At 44.2% G+C, this 19946-nt stretch overlaps 2 protein-coding genes across 2 annotated transcripts in view; both read right to left on the reverse strand.

Moving 5' to 3' along the window:
• The window catches only part of LOC119906906 (zinc finger protein 260-like), a 48938-nt gene extending 29188 nt beyond the window's left edge, over positions 1 to 19750 (reverse strand). The window contains exon 1 of the mRNA XM_038724360.1: positions 19652 to 19750. The gene's annotated coding sequence lies outside the window, so the exon portion shown is untranslated. The remainder of the gene's footprint in view (positions 1 to 19651) is intronic.
• LOC119906893 (zinc finger protein 2 homolog) lies at positions 9810 to 19849 on the reverse strand. Its single transcript, XM_038724333.1, has 2 exons — positions 19715 to 19849; positions 9810 to 12690 (listed from the first exon to the last, which is right to left on the reverse strand). Exon 2 carries the CDS (start codon positions 12593 to 12595, stop codon positions 10508 to 10510), a length of 2088 nt encoding a protein of 695 aa, XP_038580261.1. The 5' UTR covers positions 12596 to 12690; positions 19715 to 19849; the 3' UTR covers positions 9810 to 10507.
• Positions 19850 to 19946: the final 97 nt, after the last annotated feature.

Genomic DNA, 19946 nt, shown 5'->3' on the forward strand with positions numbered 1-19946 from the left:
TTTCCTTTTCCTATTACTTCCTGCCATACGATGTACTGCCCGCCATATTTCTGTTACTGCAGTCTCTGCCCCTAGTTTTCCACAGTATTTTCTCCAGCACTCTTTTTTTGCAGTCTTAATCACTCTGCGTGCTTTGGCTCGCAGTCTTTTATATTCTACTGCTTTATCTTCTGTTGGATGTTTCCTCAATGCTCTATACCCACAATTCCTGTCTCTTACTGCTTTATCACAGTCCTTGTTCCACCATGGCACACTAATTTTCCTTTTAGAACACTTCTTTATCGGGATAGATTCAATTGCACTTTTCATTTTTTATTATTTCACATAAGCTGCTATTCCATTCCTCTATTGTCCCTTCCTCATTTACTTCCTCTATAGTTTTGTTACACTTTTCAGAAAATAATGCCCAATCTGCCTTACTATAATTAAATAAGTTTTGGTTACCCTGTTCTTCACTCAATAAAGTTTTCCCAAACCTCAATAATATTGGGTAATGATCACTCCCTATTGTATATCTGTCCAAAGAATCCCACTCTCCAACCCTAGCTAGTTCACTGGATGCTAATGCCAAATCTATATATGAAACATTTCCTGTTCTAATATCAAATCTAGTTGGCCTGCCATCATTTAAACAAACTAATCTCCACCTGTCCGTAAATTCCTCTATAGTGCTCCCATTATTATCTTTTATTCTGCTACCCCAAAGAGGGTTGTGAGAATTAAAATCCCCCACCCAAATGACCGGTGTCCCTATTTGTTCCATAACCCACTCCAACTCGCTTAGATTTATTTGCAAACAAGGATTATACATGTTTATTATGTTAATCCACCTGTGCTGTCCCCAAACTCTTACTATAACACATTCTAGTTTAGACATTATCTCTACATTTTGATACTGTACATCTGATCTTATAAATGTTGCACACCCTCCCCCAGACTTTCCTTTTCTATCATATCTGTTACTTTCATATCCAGGAATCACAAAATCTAAGCATGGTTTAAGCCAAGTTTCCTGAATACATATCACCTCTGGTAGATCCTTAAATTCATCAACAAATCTCTTAAGTTCCTGTCCATTAGCCATCAAACTCCGTGCATTCCATTGTAAGATGTAAAACATCAGCAATTTAACTATCATCATTTATGTCCATGTTTCTTTCCCCAGTACATTCCTCATTACTGTCAGTGATCTTTTGTTTTCCCCTACCTCTTTCATAAACTTCCAGTTTCTGTCTCATATACTTGTGCAACTCTTCAGGACCCATACATGCCTCTTCCAGAAATCTCTCTGCAGCATCCACCACCACTTTAATAACGTCAGATCTTCTGGTTTGGTCTCTAACTGCCCACAGAACATCTACCATGAATGCCAGGAATGACTGGGTTCCCACAATCTGCCTCACTTTCTCCCTATCAGGCTGGGAATCAGAAGGTACTTCAACTACCACTTGTCTGGAAGGTTCCCCCGTTCCCCTCACTTTCTTCAGGGCATCTGCATATGATATTTTGCCTTCAACTCTCAATTTCTCTACTCCCACAGCTCTAACATGATGCTCACACCCCCTAAATGAAGATACATGATTTCCGCCACAGTTACAGCACTTGACTATATCAGCTTTACATTGAATAAAGTCATGGCTTCCTCCACACTTCCCACATCTTTTTTTCCCTCCGCATGCTGCTGCTTCATGGCCATAGCGTTGACAATTGTAACAACGCAGTGGGGGACGAATATACTGTCTCACTGGCAAGCTAATATATCCAAGGCTGACCCTTGCTGGCACAATATCTTGCTTGAATGTTAATAGCACAGCAGTACCGGTTTCTTTGAATCTCCGTACAGCTACAACCTCAGCTCCCTTTAAATTCTTCAAGATGTCACTCTCTTCTATCTCAAGGCTTACATGGATCACTCCTTTAGCATTTTTAGCCTGACCAGGAATAAAACATTCAACAGGCCTGTTAAGCAAATGCCGAACTTTAAGGGCATTCAACCTCTGATTATCATTTCTGCAAAAAACAAGTATATTCCCATTCATCATCATTTTAACATTTAGAACTTTTCCCATTTTGTTTTTTAGCTCCTCCGATAGTCTGAGTGGGTTTAAGGCTTTGTCACTTTTATCTTTGAATTTAACTATCATCCTAAATCCACCCTCCTCTTCAGATCATGGCATTTTCCTTGTGCTTTGGGACTCGTCACTCTCACTTCCACTTCCATTGTCAGATCTATCTCTTTTTTCAGATTGTCTGGACTTTTTGTCATTACTCCCAGCACCATCACTAGTTTTCCCCTTCGGCGGCATAGCCCATCCCTCGTTGGGGAGCTGCCTACTGCTTCAGCTCACAAAACAAACTCTCACAGGAGATGCCAATTGAGATATCAAATACTTGTCCCTTGTAAGATTAATGAGTCACAAAGTAATTTGAATCGCCCTCCAAACCGTACAACTCCTCCTAGCCGTGAATCATCCAGTCTACTCCTCCGAGAATTCAAGTCTGCTCCAAAACAACAACTCCGCTCAGGGTCCTGCTCAGGGACACGATGGTGGATGTCACGTGTCGTATCCACTGGACCCAGGTGTACCTAATAAAGTGGCCACATGACATTTACTCATTAAGTGCATCAAACTCACTCTTTTATAAACTGAGTTTATTCCCCGGCTCCATAGATTTTATTACAGCTGTACCTAAATAAAGATTCCATCAATACTAAACAGATAATCACACATTTACTCAATGTTCTGCCAACAAGCCTCTGGACCTGTTGGCCCCACGGGGTCCTCATATTCCAGGGGTCGCCAAATAGGTGTGGCATCGGGCCAAATAGTTTTAAGCCGTTACATGGCGGGCCAGAACATGGTGGATTTTTTCCCCACCCTTGGATATTCGCGTGCATGTTCTGCCCAGTCGGTAGTGTGCGGGACTCCCACCGATTTTTTTTCACCCTTGTTTAACAATTTGATTATAAGGACACTTTCCGACACGCTCACAGTGTGTGTGCGTCCCAGCATTTGATCCGCATTCATAAACCTGTGGATGCTTATTGTCGCGAACTCTGATCCATCTGGGTTAGCGTCTGCGACTTGGTGGTTATTTTACTTATTAAAATATCTATTATTATTTTCAGACTGTGTGGTTTCCCGCCTTTGTCACTTACTGTTGAGCCATGTTGTGATAACTGCCCCATCACCACACCCAGCATCTTTGCTTTCTGTGGTGACCCATGGGAGACGGGTCACAGAGAGCACACCGTTTCATCACGGAGCTGTGCTAACTACGCTGTCAGGAGGGTGGACAACAAGGATAAGCAACTTTAACATGGACTATTGTCTGAAATCTTTGCTCCGTGAGGAAGAAGAAATGCAATTAGGCTGTGGACCTTCCCCTCTCAAAGGGTTTCAGCTGTTGAAGTTGACAAACAATAGTTGGTCTGTGTTCTTGGTCTAAAGCAACCAGGCAGCTACACTTGGAACGGGATAACCTGCCTGTAGAGACACTTGTAAACTAAAGTCGTCATTAAATGTGAACCTCACCCAACAGTAAATACTCCGCTGATCTACAGGACATAAAAACCAGCTTACATTTTACACACAAAGATGTGGATAACATTAATGTAGCTCGTCTGAGATTTCACGTGTCTTTCCTTGAGTAAACGCTGTATGTTTGTATGTTTAGGAAGCAGAGGTGCAGTAAGAGGAAGCCAGAAGGCAATTAAAATGTGCATTGGGTTCTACAGGAGCCAATAAATTGTGAAAAAGTAAATATTGATTTAAAGGGGGCAGTTCTAATAAAAAACACAGTCCTCTGTCTGTTCTGTGTAAAACAAAGATACAACTCTAATCCAGCCATGATGTGTGTCAGTAACAAGGACTCGCCCACGGCCTTCAAGAAGCACAACGCAGCGTGCATCACATGACTCGGACCAACCCTCGCCTGCCCGGAGTGAAAGCCTGGGTATGGCTGCTAAAGATATCGCAGCAGAGGTTCTGTCCTCCTCGAGGGGAGATATTTCTAAAATAATAAGGGATGAGCTTAAAAGTGCACTAGCGGATTTTGATGCACTTAAATCGGAACTGCAACAAGTGAGGTCTGAAATCGCAAACAGCAAGAAAGCAATCCAAGTGGAAGTCGACCACGTGAAGACTGACATTCGGGACATGAAAACACTTCAAAACCAGGTGGGAACTCTCAAAGATCGATGCGAAGACATGGAGGGGAGAGAATGAGACGGAGCAACATCAGGAGAGCAATCGGACTCCAGCTCCTATAAAACGGTTACTAAAGTTATCAGAGACGTATTACAGATTGACCAGATCGCTCGCCACGCACGCCCATCACCAGAACCCTGAGAGACCGGGAAAAGCCACGGGTGCTCATCGCTAAATTACATTATGATGAAGACGCCGCGGAGGTCTTGAGGAGAGCCCGGGACAGAGCCCCACTGATCACCCATGGAAATCGGATCGCCATATTCCCCGATCACACATGGGTGTGATTCTACAGCCGAGGTGCCTGATGGCTGAAGGCTCTGGCTCCTATTCTACATCTGGAGACCCTCAGCACTACAAGCAGCGCTGCATTTAGGGAGCTCAGTGTTTTAGTGGGGCAGTATGGTGTAAGGAGTTCTTTCAAATAGGATGGTGCCTGACCATTAAGGGCTTTGTATGTAAGAAGGAGTATTTTAAAATCAAATCTCAATTTTACGGGGAGCCAGTGCAAAGTTACTAAAACAGGGGTGATATGATCTCTCCTACTGGTTCTTGACAGTATGCGTGCAGCAGTGTTTTGTATTGAGCGATTTTTTTGAGCAGCCTGAAAGCACAGAGTTCCAGTAGTCGAGCCTTGAGGTAACAAATGCGTGGACAAGTTTCTCTGCATCAACTCGATGCAGAAGATTTCTAATATTCACAATATTGCGAAGGTGATAATAGGCAGTCCTTGTAGTTTGCTTTATGTTTGTGTTAAAAGACAGGTCTTGATCAAAAATAACTCCCAGAGTTCTCACAGTGGTGCTGGAGGCCAAGGCAATGCCATCCAAGGCAACTATGTCTGCAGACTATGTGTCTCGGAGGAGTTTGGGTCCAAGTACTACAACCTCAGTTTTTTCAGAGTTCAACATCAAGAAATTAAAAGACATCCACGTCCACGTCCACGTTTGAAGCCTAGCTAACTGGTTGGTTTCATCAGGTCTGATAGAAAGGTATAACTGAGTATCATCAGCATAACAATGAAAGTTTATACTGTGGTTCCTAATGATATTACCTAGCGGAAGCATATACAAGGTGAATAATATAGGTCCAAGGACTGAATCTTGTGGAACTCCATGGGCGACAACTCCCTGTTTACTATTCGAATTCCAATGGGTTTAATAAACAGGGTGAAATGTAGCACACAGCTGACATAATACGACGCTCCTTATATGAGACGGGAACCTAGTTCCTTTTGGCTATCATTTTCCATTTAATTATTTTCTTTACCACTGACATTTCATCAGTAGCTAGCATGAGAAGCGACTGAAAACATTCTTACAGTATGATATCGCGGGTAATTGAGAGGATTTACTGCCATAAGGAGCTGTGTGATTTGATATTCCTGTCTTGGGCTCTGCAGTAATTATTCATTTTATTTCATTTTCTTTTTTTCCCTTAGCTCAAAGCAGTCAAACTAGACTGTGCATCCTTCCTGCTTGACTAAGCGGCGGGGGGGCTAGGTACTAGCTACCAAGTACTGTTAGTAATATTAGTTGATCAAAGTATTCACACGCTGTATGTGTTTCCCTGTCCTGATTCCTTTGTTCCCCCGGGATCCTGTGTTAAACATTAGCATGATAAGGTTAACCCCCTTTTTTTAAATTCACATTTTCATAGCTCTGGATGAAGGTAACAAACTTTGGCACAGCTGTAATTATTATTCTTGTTTACCCCACTCCTTAAAGTCTTATGTAACAAAGCACAGCCCTTGTGAAATATGTTTTCTTCCACCTCCCATCCTTCCTCCCCAGCTCCAAGTACTAGGGAATCAAGGCATATTCTAAATACTGTGAGTAATGGGTACACTACACATTATAAGCTGTAATGTGAAGGGCTTCCACAATCCTGTTAAGAAAAAGAAAATACTACTCCAGTTAAAACAAGCTTATTGTCAGCATTTCGACAGGAAACCCACCTACCTGATGTAGAACATGAAGTTAAAATTAAGTTAGTAAGTTAAAAAAGTCATGGGCAGAAAAAGTATATTATTCTTCCAACAGCTCTGGGAGACAGAAAGGAGTCTCAATACTTATAAACAGACAAATTAATTTCACAGAAACATTTTTACAAAAAGGCACAGAGGGGAGATATATTCTGGTTAACGGATGAATCGATGGTGTATAAACATCCTTAATAAATGTCTATGCAAATGAAGGTGACTAGCCTGGATTTATTATGACACTGTTTGTTAGAAAAATGTGCTATGCTTAAGTATTTTAAACTGTTGCAAACTTGTCTAAAACTTGAAAGGTGAAGCATTTAACATTTTCAATAAACTTATACACTTTCAGGAACTGGTGTCTCGAAGCAGACAGGAAACGCCTACAAGCGAAAGACATGGCGTAAGCTAGATAGCAGTTCCTGTCTATCTTTAAGTGACATATGATATAGATAAAGACTCTTACTGCTACTTTTTCATGAACAAGAAACTCCTTGCTGCTGATCCGAATATAATATTAGTTAATAAAATTGGGAGAGACTGCTTTGTTTGGGGGTGAAAGCAATGTTTCCCATAATTATAAGTTGGATAATAATTAGTGCTGGGCAACGATTAAATTTTTTAATCGCGATTAATCGCATTGTTACGCACAAAATTGAATAATGAATTCTAAAGTAGTGTATTGCACACTTTTGATTTAAATGTACTGCTATATACACAAAAGTGCGATAACGTGGTTTGCAAACACTTTAAACAAATAAGGTGCTTTTTACCAGCAGTATTCCCTTTACACAGTGGCAATAAAATATTTCTTGTAAATTTCAACTTAATCATTAATTTAATCAAATAAAATATTAAACCAAAGCTATTTGCCACTGCCAGGGCATTATCTTTTATCTAGCTTGTTAAAACAAGTTCCCGGTCCCTAGATGCGGAAAAAAGGCATTTGATCGAGTATCTATGTATTTCAAACATTAAAACTATTTAGATTTGGCCCTAACTTTATAAATTGGATACAAACACTCCCCACAGGCAGCTGTCAAGGTTAATGGAAAAAGATCAAAGAGATTTACTCTAGAAAGAGGTTGCAGACAAGGCTGTTCTCTGTTACCCCTACTGTCAGCTATTAGCATTGATAGTAGCATAAAAGGAATTGTAATAGACAGAGAAGAACAAAAAATATCATTATATGCAGATGATGTATTATTGTATCAGACAGAACCCAAGACAACAATATTACATTTAAAAGGACTAATTTCTTTGGCATGGGCATCTCTCGGGATACAAGGTAATGTGGACAAGACAGAGGCTATGGATGTAAGTGGCACAATCTCAGAAAGTGTTAAATCACAGAGCGTATTCAAGTGACCAAAAGAAGGCCTTAAATATCTTGGCATTTACATTCCTCAGTCTCTACATAACCTATATTATCGAAAGCATCCGCATGAACGTGTTGCCCAGACTACTCTATTTATTTCAGATGTTAACTGTGGAAATTCCAAAACCAACCTTTGATAATCTCAACAACATATTGGGATTTGTATGGCAAAAAAAACCCCTGGGATTAGTCTTAAACTTCCGAATCTAAAATATTATTTCTGGGCTGCACAAATGAAACGTTTGATAGTGTGGATTCAAAATAGTTCATACACTCGCTGGCACAATACTGAAAGGAATATGTGCCCACAGCCCCTGCAAATTCCACCTTTTCTAGATACCCCAGTAAAAGAAATGGCAGTTTGGACGAAAACCACTATAAGAATTTGGAATAAAATACGGTCAGTCTTTGGACTACAAAAGGTAATGTCACTATTAACTAGCATGGGATTTGTGAAGACCTTCACACCTAACAACTTAGATATTGGCTTTAGAAAATGGTCAGATCGTGGACTGATTTAACTGCACCAGTTTGTTAAGGATGACAATCTGAAGACATTTGAACAGTTGAAAAATGAGTTCAATCTTCCTAAGACTGATTTCTTTAGATATCTACAGCTAAACACTTTCCTAACACATACATTTTTTTTAATAGAAATACAAATGGACAGTGGAAACCAGAAAAAAATCAGTAAAATATTTCATATATTTTTGTCTATGAATAGGTATGACTCTATACATTTAAAGCAAAGATGGGAGGGAAGGATCAATTTACGCTTGGAGGGAGATATATACTGAAGCACACTTAGCCAGAAGCTCATACACTTGGAACTTTTTTTTTCAGAACACCAGAAATAACTGCCTTAATGGGCCCAACACAACCCAGTTCGTGCTGGAGTAACTGTGGAATACAAAAATCCAACCACACTCATATTTTCTGGAAGTTTGTTTTGGCAAGAAGTATTTGATGCCCTCAAATAGGTTTTCAAACAGGATATTCCTCAAAGCCCTACAGTTGTTGGGAGCAGTACCTGAGGGTATGGACAGGAAGGCTGAGAAATATTTACTGAATATATTGCTCATAGCGGCATTAAAATGTATAAACCATTAAGTGGGTGACACCAGATCCTCCCACATACAATGTATGGACCCAAAAAGTATGGAGCCTATATTAGATGGAGCAAATTACATATTCATTAAGGCTCCAAAGATCCACTTTTCTTAAATGATGGAGTCCTGTTGACTCAAGTCCCCCAAGTTTAGGCTACCTTTCACACTTCCTGTGCATACACCGCTAGTGTACACGCCATCTGTTCCAGGAGTACATACTTCATCTGCATTTTTGTCCAGGATGAACACCTTGGGGTGAAAGGCTCCTTGTTCTCTTCCTGCACTGATGAGGTCTGATTGATCTAGTTTATGTGTGGATGTATTTACTTATGCAAATTTGTATACATGTATGTAGGTATAGGTGCGTGAGTGTATATGTATGCATGTGTGTACATATACATGTATATATATGGGTATATACAGTATATTCCAATGGACACAAATTATTATTATTTTACAAATGCTACATACAACTGTCAAAGAAACTGGTGTGTATATTATATCGTTGGGGATAAAACTAAAAAAAATTAAGCAAAAAATAAATAAATAAGAGAAGCTGCAGAGCGCCCTCTGGTGGGCAAACTATGTAACACTCATGATCTGAGGGAAGGATCTGACTGTTTCTTTTTCAATAGTTATAAATGAGCTGTTATATATGCTGATGCAGATTTATCAGCAAGTAGCTTATATCGGCTGATATCTGCAAAACAATAAATCGGTCGGGCTCTACATTTTACTGTTTTATTACTACAGGACTTTACTGCTTTCACAATGAAATGAGATTGGAGAAAAAGTGTTGAAACATACTGAATCCCAAATCCTCAATCCCCAAATCCCAATCCTAAATACCAAATTCATTTGACTTCGACTTTTAGTTTCAGTTTTAGACTTCTAGTTTTAGTTCTGACCCAGTAATCCCTCCATCTTTTCATGTGTGTAGTATAAGTAAGAGAAAAGTAAGTCACCCAGGGCTCAACGTTAAACTTTTCTGCAACTGGCCCCACTGGGCCAGTTGGTTTGAAACTTACTGGCCCTCCTTCCAAAAGTTATTTATCAGTGTTTTAGCAAAACCAAAGACTTATAAGTTATGTTATTCTGTTAACATGTTTAAGCGGTTATTAAATACATCCTGGATATAATAAAACTAAACAAAAATGTAATCACAATTAAAATTATAAAAAATAAAAAGGTTAACAAAACAATTTACTTTACAGGTCGCCATGGTAGCGGCCTGTCAATCACAAGGTAGTCCCGCCCAAAAGCATATGTTCCATTATCGTCTATTTTCCCCTAAATAGGACCATAACAGCCAGCGGCCTCGCCCCTGCTGGCTTTTAGAGAGAATGCAGGTTTAAGTTCTGTCTGCATCGTTTCACTTTCAGACCCCGAGGTTGCCACTTGATTGAGATTAGAGAAATAACATCTGACAACCACTCGTCACGTAACTACAAATCTGGATTGGACAATGGTGCACGCCATGAGCTGCAAAGCAACTGCAGGATGTTGAGTTTCTAATTTATTTTTTTTAAACACTAATGTTTTTGCAGTGGCCCGATCGGGCCAGTGAGTTGCTAGTTCAACTGTCCCGACGTTACTTTTTACTTGCCCCGAGCCATCGTTATCGTCAAGCCCTGTCGCCCATTTTGCAGCTTGACCACACTCTAACACTTCTCAGTAGACGACCAGTCGTCTTCACTGTCAGAGTCAACAGTCTCAGAAGAGTCTTCAGTCTCAGGTTGTAAATGTTTATCTGGATCAGAGATCCTGGCTGGTTCAGATTCTCCACAGTCCTCTCTATCAGCTTCTGTTTCCACCTGTTCTCATCTGTTCAGCTGAGCTGCTGGTTCGAGGCTCTGCCTCTTTGTTCTCCGGTGTAGTTTCCATGTAAGAACTCACCAACACACTTGTGTTTTTTGAGTTTATGCCAATTGAATCTTCTGTCACATACATTGCAGCTGAATGGTTTCTCTCCTGTGTGGCGTCTCGTGTGTCTCTTCCAATCTCCCTTGTGAGTAAATCTTTTCCCACACTCAGAGCAGCCATATGGTTTCTCTCCTGTATGCGTTGTCAGATGTGCCCGCATATGACCCTTTTGAGTAAATCTTTTCCCACACACAGAGCAGCCATATGGTTTCTCTCCTGTATGAGTTTTCATGTGTGTCTGCAAAGTTCCCTTTAAAGTAAATCTTTTCCCACACTCAGAGCAGCTATATAGTTTCTCTCCTGTATGAGTTTTCATGTGTGTCTGCAAATCTCCCTTTTGAGTAAATCTTTTCCCACACTCAGAGCAGCTGAATGGTTTCTCTCCTGTGTGCGTTCTTTTGTGTGTCTGCAAATGTCCCTTTTGAGTAAATTTTTTCCCACACTCGGAGCAGCTGAATGGTTTCTCTCCTGTGTGCGTTCTCGTGTGTCTCTGTAAAGTTCCCTTTAAAGTAAATCTTTTCCCACACTCAGAGCAGCTGTATAATTTCTCTCCTGTATGAGTTTGCATATGTGTCTGCAAAGTTCCCTTTAGAGGAAATCTTTTCCCACACTCAGAGCAGCTGAATAGTTTCTCTCCTGTATGCGCTCTCCTGTGTGTCTGCAAATGTCCCTTTTGAGTAAATCTTTTCCCACACTCAGAGCAGCCATATAGTTTCTCTCCTGTATGAGTTTTCATGTGTGTCTGCAAATGTCCCTTTAAAGTAAATCTTTTCTCACACTCAGAGCAGCTATATAGTTTCTCTCCTGTATGAGTTTTCATGTGTGTCTGCAAATCTCCCTTTTGAGTAAATCTTCTCCCACACTCAGAGCAGCCATATGGTTTCTCTCCTGTGTGCGTTCTTGTGTGTCTCTGCAAATGTCCCTTTTGAGTAAATGTTTTCTCACACACAGAGCAGCTGTATGGTTTCTCTCCAGTGTGCGTTCTCATGTGTATTCGCAATGTTGTTTTTATGGTAAATCTTTTCCCACACACCGTGCAGCTAAACCATTTTTTGTCAGTAATGTGTGTCCTACGACTGACTAGGACTTCTTTATTATTAGGAGAGTTTAAACCTGACTTAGGTTCTGTGGTTGCCTCCCAGTCATCACTGTCTTCGGTCTCGGATGGTAAAAGTCTATTTAGATCAGAGTTCCTGGCTGGATCTGGTCCTCCACAATCCTCTCCATCAGCTTCCACCTGTTCAGTTTGGCTTTGATGAAGCTGTGAGGACTGAGGTTTCTCTTCATCATCATCTTCTTCACTCTTCACAGGGACAGGAGTGAATGGGAACTTGGTGATATCAGCCTCCTCCAGTCCTGGAAGCTGCTCTCCCTCCTGACTGGTCCAGAGTTCCTCCTGTTCCTCTTTAACGTGTGGGGGCTCTGGATCCTCCTGGTCTAGACTGGGGCTCCACTCCTCTTTAATGTGTAGGGGCTGTGGGTCCTCCTGGTCCAGACTGGGGCTCCACTCCTCTCTAATGTGTGTGGGCTCTGGATCCTCCTGGTCCAGAATGGGGCTCCACTCCTCTTTAATGTGTGGGGGCTCTGAGTCATCCTGGTCTAGACTGAGGCTCCACTCCTCTTTAATGTGTGGGGGCTCTGGGTCCTCCTGGTCTAGACTGAGGCTCCACTCCTCTTTAATGTGTGGGGGCTCTGGGTCCTCCTGGTCCAGAATGGGGCTCCACTCCTCTCTAATGTGTAGGGGCTCTGGGTCATCCTGGTCTAGACTGAGGCTCCACTCCTCTCTAATGTGTAGGGGCTCTGGGTCCTCCTGGTGAAGACTGGGGCTCCACTCCTCCCTAATGTGTGTGGGGTCTGGGTCCTCCTGGTCTAGACTGAGACTCATCTCCACTTTATTTTGTAGGGGCTCTGGGTCCTCCTGGTCCAGAATGGGGCTCCACTCCTCTCTAATGTGTAGGGGCTCTGGGTCCTCCTGGTCTAGACTGAGACTCATCTCCTCTTTATTTTGTAGGGGATCTGGGTCCTCCTGGTCCAGACTGGGGCTCCACTCTTGCTCTTCTTTGCTCCCCGACAGCTGCTGGATGTCTGCTATAAAAGGAAACACACAGACAGACATTAAAGCAGACACAGCAAGACTGCACTAACACCTTATAGTAGGTCTCTCTCCTCTCTCCTCCTATCACTTTCTGCAGGTGTTCTCCTCTTTGGAGACCAGACTTGCTAACCCTCCCGTTTTTCACTGCCCTCTCCAGGCTCAGCAGCGTGTTTAATGTTACGGTGACAGACATGAATGTAGATTCATTTCTGAAACAGTTTGGCAGTTCTAGCTCATTTCTCTCTCTTATTAATATTTTCTAACATTGCCAACATAATCCTACATTTCTCTTTAAGGCCCCGCCCACACTGCTGCGTTTTCGTTCAAAACGGAGACCTTTTGCTACGTTTGCACCTCCCGTCCAGACTAAAACGTCGATAACGAAGACCTAAAAGAGAGAAGTTTAGAAACGCTGCCGACCCCATTTTTTGTTTTGAAACTCCGGAGGTCGTTGAAGTGCTGACAGGCAAGAACGGAGGACTTTAGAAACGATGACACAGCCGCTCACGCTTGGCTCTCTGATTAGGTGTCATAAGTCATGCAAAGCAGACACACCATGCTACTGACAGTTTTTGACTTGATACTTTTATGAAAATATTCTGTACCGTGCAAATAACACTTATAGCCTACACTTATACTGTGCATGTCGCCGTTTACTTTGCAACGACTCCCAGTCCGTTTTGCGCCGCCACACAGTCCCAGCTCATTGGTCTGCAGCACTTTCGCCAAATCTTCTGTAACAACAGAAGAGACCATCTCACGTGCTAGATTATATTTATAATATTTGGCGTGCTAGATATCTGTCAGGCGTCGGCGATGTGTGAGAAATGAAAAAAGAGCCGTTTTGATGCGTTGTTGAGTAGTACTTGCTGGCGACCACTGATCAGTCTCTGATTTACCCCTGATCCCAGCCTGACGGTCGCCGAGCTCGGTGTAGTGTGAACTGGGCTTAACAAGCTCGTCCTCTTGACATGTAGCAGAGACACATACACACCTCAGGATGCAAGTTTTAAGGTCAAGGATGGTCATGGGCCACTTTGCCCACTCTCCAGACAAATTATTCATCGGAGCTCTAGAGACCTTAATTCCTGTATTCTTGAGAATTTTAGAGTACATAACTAAATAAGCCATTAAAATACATTTTCAAAACTAGAAACTCCTCTCCAGGGACGTCTCTAGGAATGAAAGACAGGGGGGGCTTAGCCCCCAGAGTATGCGTCACTTGCATCTTTTGTTACTGTATTGGAACTACGCTTATGTCAACATCCAGTGAAGAAGCCAAGATGTAATCAAATAAGAAATGACAGACATGCTCTGTTCTTCCATTTCTCCTCTGTTCAGCATAAGTTACTGTAATGTCACATGGGGTTTGGAAGCAACAGAAATTTGGGTGCATCCTTCTCCAGGAGTTTTTTTTATATATAGAGCCTATAGATATCAAGAGAATAAGATGTGAGGTTTTTAACACTATTTTGTAGAAATCCTCATTGCTTATTGTTTACTGACCTGTAGACCACTACCGACCTGTAGACCACTACCGACCTGTAGACCGCTACCGACCTGTAGACCGCTACCGACCTGTAGACCACTACTGAGCTACTGACCTGTAGACCACTACTGACCTGTAGACCACTACCGACCTGTAGACCACTACTGACCTACCGACCTGTAGACCACTACCGACCTACTGACCCGTAGACCACTACTGACCTGTAGACCACTACCGACCTGTAGACCACTACTGACCTGTAGACCACTATCGACCTACCGACCTGTAGACCACTACCGACCTACTGACCTGTTGACCACTACCGACCTGTAGACCACTACCGACCTACTGACCTGTAGACCACTACTGAGCTACTGACCTGTAGACCACTACCGACCTGTAGACCACTACCAAGCTACTGACCTGTAGACCACTACCAAGCTACTGACCTGTAGACCACTACCAACCTGCTGACCTGTAGACCACTACTGACCTACCGACCTGTAGACCACTACCGACCTGTAGACCACTACTGACCTACCGACCTGTAGACCACTACCGACCTGTAGACCACTACTGACCTACCGACCTGTAGACCACTACCGACCTACTGACCCGTAGACCACTACTGACCTGTAGACCACTACCGACCTACCGACCTGTAGACCACTAGTGTCCTGTAGACCACTACTGTTCTGTAGACCACTACTGACCTGTAGACCACTACCGACCTACTGACCTGTAGACTACTACTGACCTGTAGACCACTACTGAGCTACTGACCTGTAGACCACTACCGACCTACTGACCTGTAGACTACTACTAACCTGTAGACCACTACTGAGCTACTGACCTGTAGACCACTACCGACCTGTAGACCACTACCGAGCTACTGACCTGTAGACCACTACCGAGCTACTGACCTGTAGACTACTACTGACCTGTAGATCACTACCGAGCTACTGACCTGTAGACCACTACCGACCTACTGACCTGTAGACTACTACTGACCTGTAGACCACTACCGAGCTACTGACCTGTAGACCACTACCGACCTACTGACCTGTAGACCACTACTGTCCTGTAGACCACTACTGACCTGTAGACCACTACGACCTACCGACCTGTAGACCACTACTGTCCTGTAGACCACTACGACCTACTGACCTGTAGACCACTACTGAGCTACTGACCTGTAGACCACTACCGACCTGTAGACCACTACCGAGCTACTGACCTGTAGACCACTACCGACCTGCTGACCTGTAGACCACTACTGACCTACCGACCTGTAGACCACTACCGACCTACTGACCCGTAGACCACTACTGACCTGTAGACCACTACCGACCTACCGACCTGTAGACCACTACTGTCCTGTAGACCACTACTGTTCTGTAGACCACTACTGACCTGTAGACCACTACCGACCTACTGACCTGTAGACTACTACTGACCTGTAGACCATTACCGACCTGTAGACCACTACCGAGCTACCGACCTACTGACCACTACCGACCTGTAGACCACTACCGACCTACTGACCTGTAGACTACTACTGACCTGTAGACCACTACCGAGCTACTGACCTGTAGACCACTACTGACCTGTAGACTACTACTGACCTGTAGACCATTACCGACCTGTAGACCACTACCGAGCTACTGACCTGTAGACCACTACTGACCTGTAGACCACTACCGACCTACTGACCTGTAGACTACTACTGACCTGTAGACCATTACCGACCTGTAGACCACTACCGAGCTACCGACCTACTGACCACTACTGACCTGTAGACCACTACCGAGCTACTGACCTGTAGACTACTACTGACCTGTAGACCACTACCGACCTGTAGACCACTACCGAGCTACCGACCTGTAGACCACTACTGTCCTGTAGACCACTACAACCTACCGACCTGTAGACCACTACTGACCTGTAGACCACTACGACCTACCGACCTGTAGACCACTACTGACCTGTAGACCACTACGACCTACCGACCTGTAGACCACTACCGACCTGTAGACCACTACTGACCTGTAGACCACTACCGACCTACTGACCTGTAGACTACTACTGACCTGTAGACCATTACCGACCTGTAGACCACTACCGAGCTACCGACCTACTGACCACTACCGACCTGTAGACCACTACCGAGCTACTGACCTGTAGACTACTACTGACCTGTAGACCACTACCGAGCTACTGACCTGTAGACCACTACTGACCTGTAGACCACTACCGACCTACTGACCTGTAGACTACTACTGACCTGTAGATCATTACCGACCTGTAGACCACTACCGAGCTACTGACCTGTAGACCACAACTGACCTGTAGACCACTACCGACCTACTGACCTGTAGACTACTACTGACCTGTAGACCATTACCGACCTGTAGACCACTACCGAGCTACCGACCTACTGACCACTACTGACCTGTAGACCACTACCGAGCTACTGACCTGTAGACCACTACTGACCTGTAGACCACTACCGACCTGTAGACCACTACCGACCTACCGACCTACTGACCACTACTGACCTGTAGACCACTACCGAGCTACCGACCTGTAGACCACTACTGTCCTGTAGACCACTACAACCTACCGACCTGTAGACCACTACTGACCTGTAGACCACTACTGACCTGTAGACCACTACGACCTACCGACCTGTAGACCACTACCGACCTGTAGACCACTACTGACCTGTAGACCACTACGACCTACCGACCTGTAGACCACTACCGACCTGTAGACCACTACCGACCTACCGACCTGTAGACCACTACGACCTACCGACCTGTAGACCACTACTGACCTGTAGACCACTACGACCTACTGACCTGTAGACCACTACCGACCTGTAGACCACTACTGACCTGTAGACCACTACTGACCTGTAGACCACTACGACCTACTGACCTGTAGACCACTACCGACCTGTAGACCACTACTGACCTACCGACCTGTAGACCACTACGACCTACCGACCTGTAGACCACTACCGACCTGTAGACCACTACGACCTACCGACCTGTAGACCACTACCGACCTGTAGACCACTACCGACCTACCGACCTGTAGACCACTACTGACCTGTAGACCACTACGACCTACCGACCTGTAGACCACTACCGACCTACCGACCTGTAGACCACTACCGACCTGTAGACCACTACCGACCACTACGACCTACCGACCTGTAGACCACTACCGACCTGTAGACCACTACCGACCTACCGACCTGTAGACCACTACTGACCTGTAGACCACTACGACCTACCGACCTGTAGACCACTACCGACCTACCGACCTGTAGACCACTACCGACCTGTAGACCACTACGACCTACCGACCTGTAGACCACTACCGACCTACCGACCTGTAGACCACTACCGACCTGTAGACCACTACGACCTACCGACCTGTAGACCACTACTGACCTGTAGACCACTACGACCTACCGACCTGTAGACCACTACCGACCTACCGACCTGTAGACCACTACCGACCTGTAGACCACTACGACCTACCGACCTGTAGACCACTACCGACCTACCGACCTGTAGACCACTACCGACCTGTAGACCACTACGACCTACCGACCTGTAGACCACTACCGACCTGTAGACCACTACCGACCTACCGACCTGTAGACCACTACTGACCTGTAGACCACTACGACCTACCGACCTGTAGACCACTACCGACCTACCGACCTGTAGACCACTACTGACCTGTAGACCACTACGACCTACCGACCTGTAGACCACTACCGACCTACCGACCTGTAGACCACTACCGACCTGTAGACCACTACCGACCTACCGACCTGTAGACCACTACCGACCTGTAGACCACTACCGACCTACCGACCTGTAGACCACTACGACCTGTAGACCACTACCGACCTACCGACCTGTAGACCACTACGACCTACCGACCTGTAGACCACTACCGACCTGTAGACCACTACCGACCTACCGACCTGTAGACCACTACTGACCTGTAGACCACTACGACCTACCGACCTGTAGACCACTACCGACCTACCGACCTGTAGACCACTACCGACCTGTAGACCACTACCGACCTGTAGACCACTACCGACCTACCGACCTGGTACCTGTGCTCCCTTTATTCGTCTTCTGTTCACTCCTTTCTTCTAAACACATTTTCATCTCTTCTTGTCCCTCTTCCATTTCACCTGCTTTCACCTTTAATTTCTTCTGGGTTCCCTGGATCACCAATGTGCAGGTAATCCAGCTGCTGTCCCTTGCTGTGTCCTTCCTCTTCCTCCTCTTCCTCCTCTGTGGGACAAAATAGTCCCTCAAACAGTCAGATCAGCTGACATTAGCTGGATGAAGCATTATGAAGCTTCGGGGCTTTAGCAAACACAGCTGCATCTGACGGCGTGCAAACCTTTAGACTGAGGCCGAAACGCCACAATAACTGGCTGATAGTAATATTTTTAGTCTCATGTGTGCAATAAAAGATAAAAAGGGTTAAAGTTAACCTGACGGTTGATATTTATGAGATTCAGACATGTGATGTGATTGGACAGCGGTATTCATTAAACTAGCCTATTATTACTTTTGTTACATCAGTACAGGAACATCTCAATTTTTTTGAATATGGTGGAAAAGTTCATTGTGAGCAGCAGAACCAGACTGAGAGATTAAAGACTCTAATTTCATCTCGCAGTAGGGGCCACAAAAAAGATAAAATTTCTCAAGAGCGATTTCTGAAGGGGACACAAATAATCCAGCTAAAATTGTACTTGTATAGGATCCGTGTACTAGAAGTATTACTAGTTTTCTGGCCAACAACACAAAGTAATAGTTGTTTAAATATGACTTAAGTTCATAGGTTCACCACGCGGCCATATTATGTTAAATACCTTATGTCCTCTAGGCTACATTATATATATATATATATATATATATTTAACAGCAGCAGGTCACTTATCATCATAATACGCAAAACCCAACACAACAGTGGATCTGCAGTCTCAGCTGAATGTGGGTTCACACACAGGATCATCGCTGCAGGTGATTAGTGACTTTCTTAAAAGGTCTGACCTGCAGATTCTAATTTTATTTCTTTCTAAGATCTGTAACTGACAGCATACACAAGCATTTTGTAACTGTTATATTATTTATTTATAGGTTCCCCATCAGCACCAGTGTGAATGTTGGCTGTTCTCTCTGGGGTCCATTCAACTGTGAGGTCAGAATGAAACACTGATTATAAAATAACATTTTCACTGGAAGGAGCTGAAAATAATTTCACTCCATTTCAATTCTAACGTTATTTAATTATCCAATTTATTTTTGTGTTTGATCACAAACTACAGTAATCTGCTCACACCTGTCGGTCTGATTCCGTTTTGTGGAGGAGGCTTGTTGTTAAATTAGACTCAGCAGCTGGACTTTACTCATTTTATCCACAAACACCGTTTTCACGCTAACTAGCACTGTGGCTAACTTCCGGTTAGCATGCTAAGCTACCTCCAGTAGCTCCGGAGGCTCCCGGGAGATGAGTCCGAGGTGAAGCCGGAGAGCAGCAGCTTTATCCGGACACACGGAGGCTCTGGCGGCTCCTCGCTGTTGGTGCCAGAGACTCTTTCTCAGCACAACAACGGGACAAAGCTGATCCGTCCCAAAGAGGCTGGAAGCTCCGCGCTCACTGGCCGAGCCCGGGAACCCGCCTCACTTCCGGGACGTGGCTTCAAAATAAAAG

The sequence above is a fragment of the Micropterus salmoides genome, unplaced genomic scaffold (assembly GCF_014851395.1).
Source record: "Micropterus salmoides isolate LMB-PRFRI ecotype aquatic unplaced genomic scaffold, ASM1485139v1 Ms_hic_scaffold_17, whole genome shotgun sequence".
NCBI lineage: Eukaryota > Metazoa > Chordata > Actinopteri > Centrarchiformes > Centrarchidae > Micropterus > Micropterus salmoides.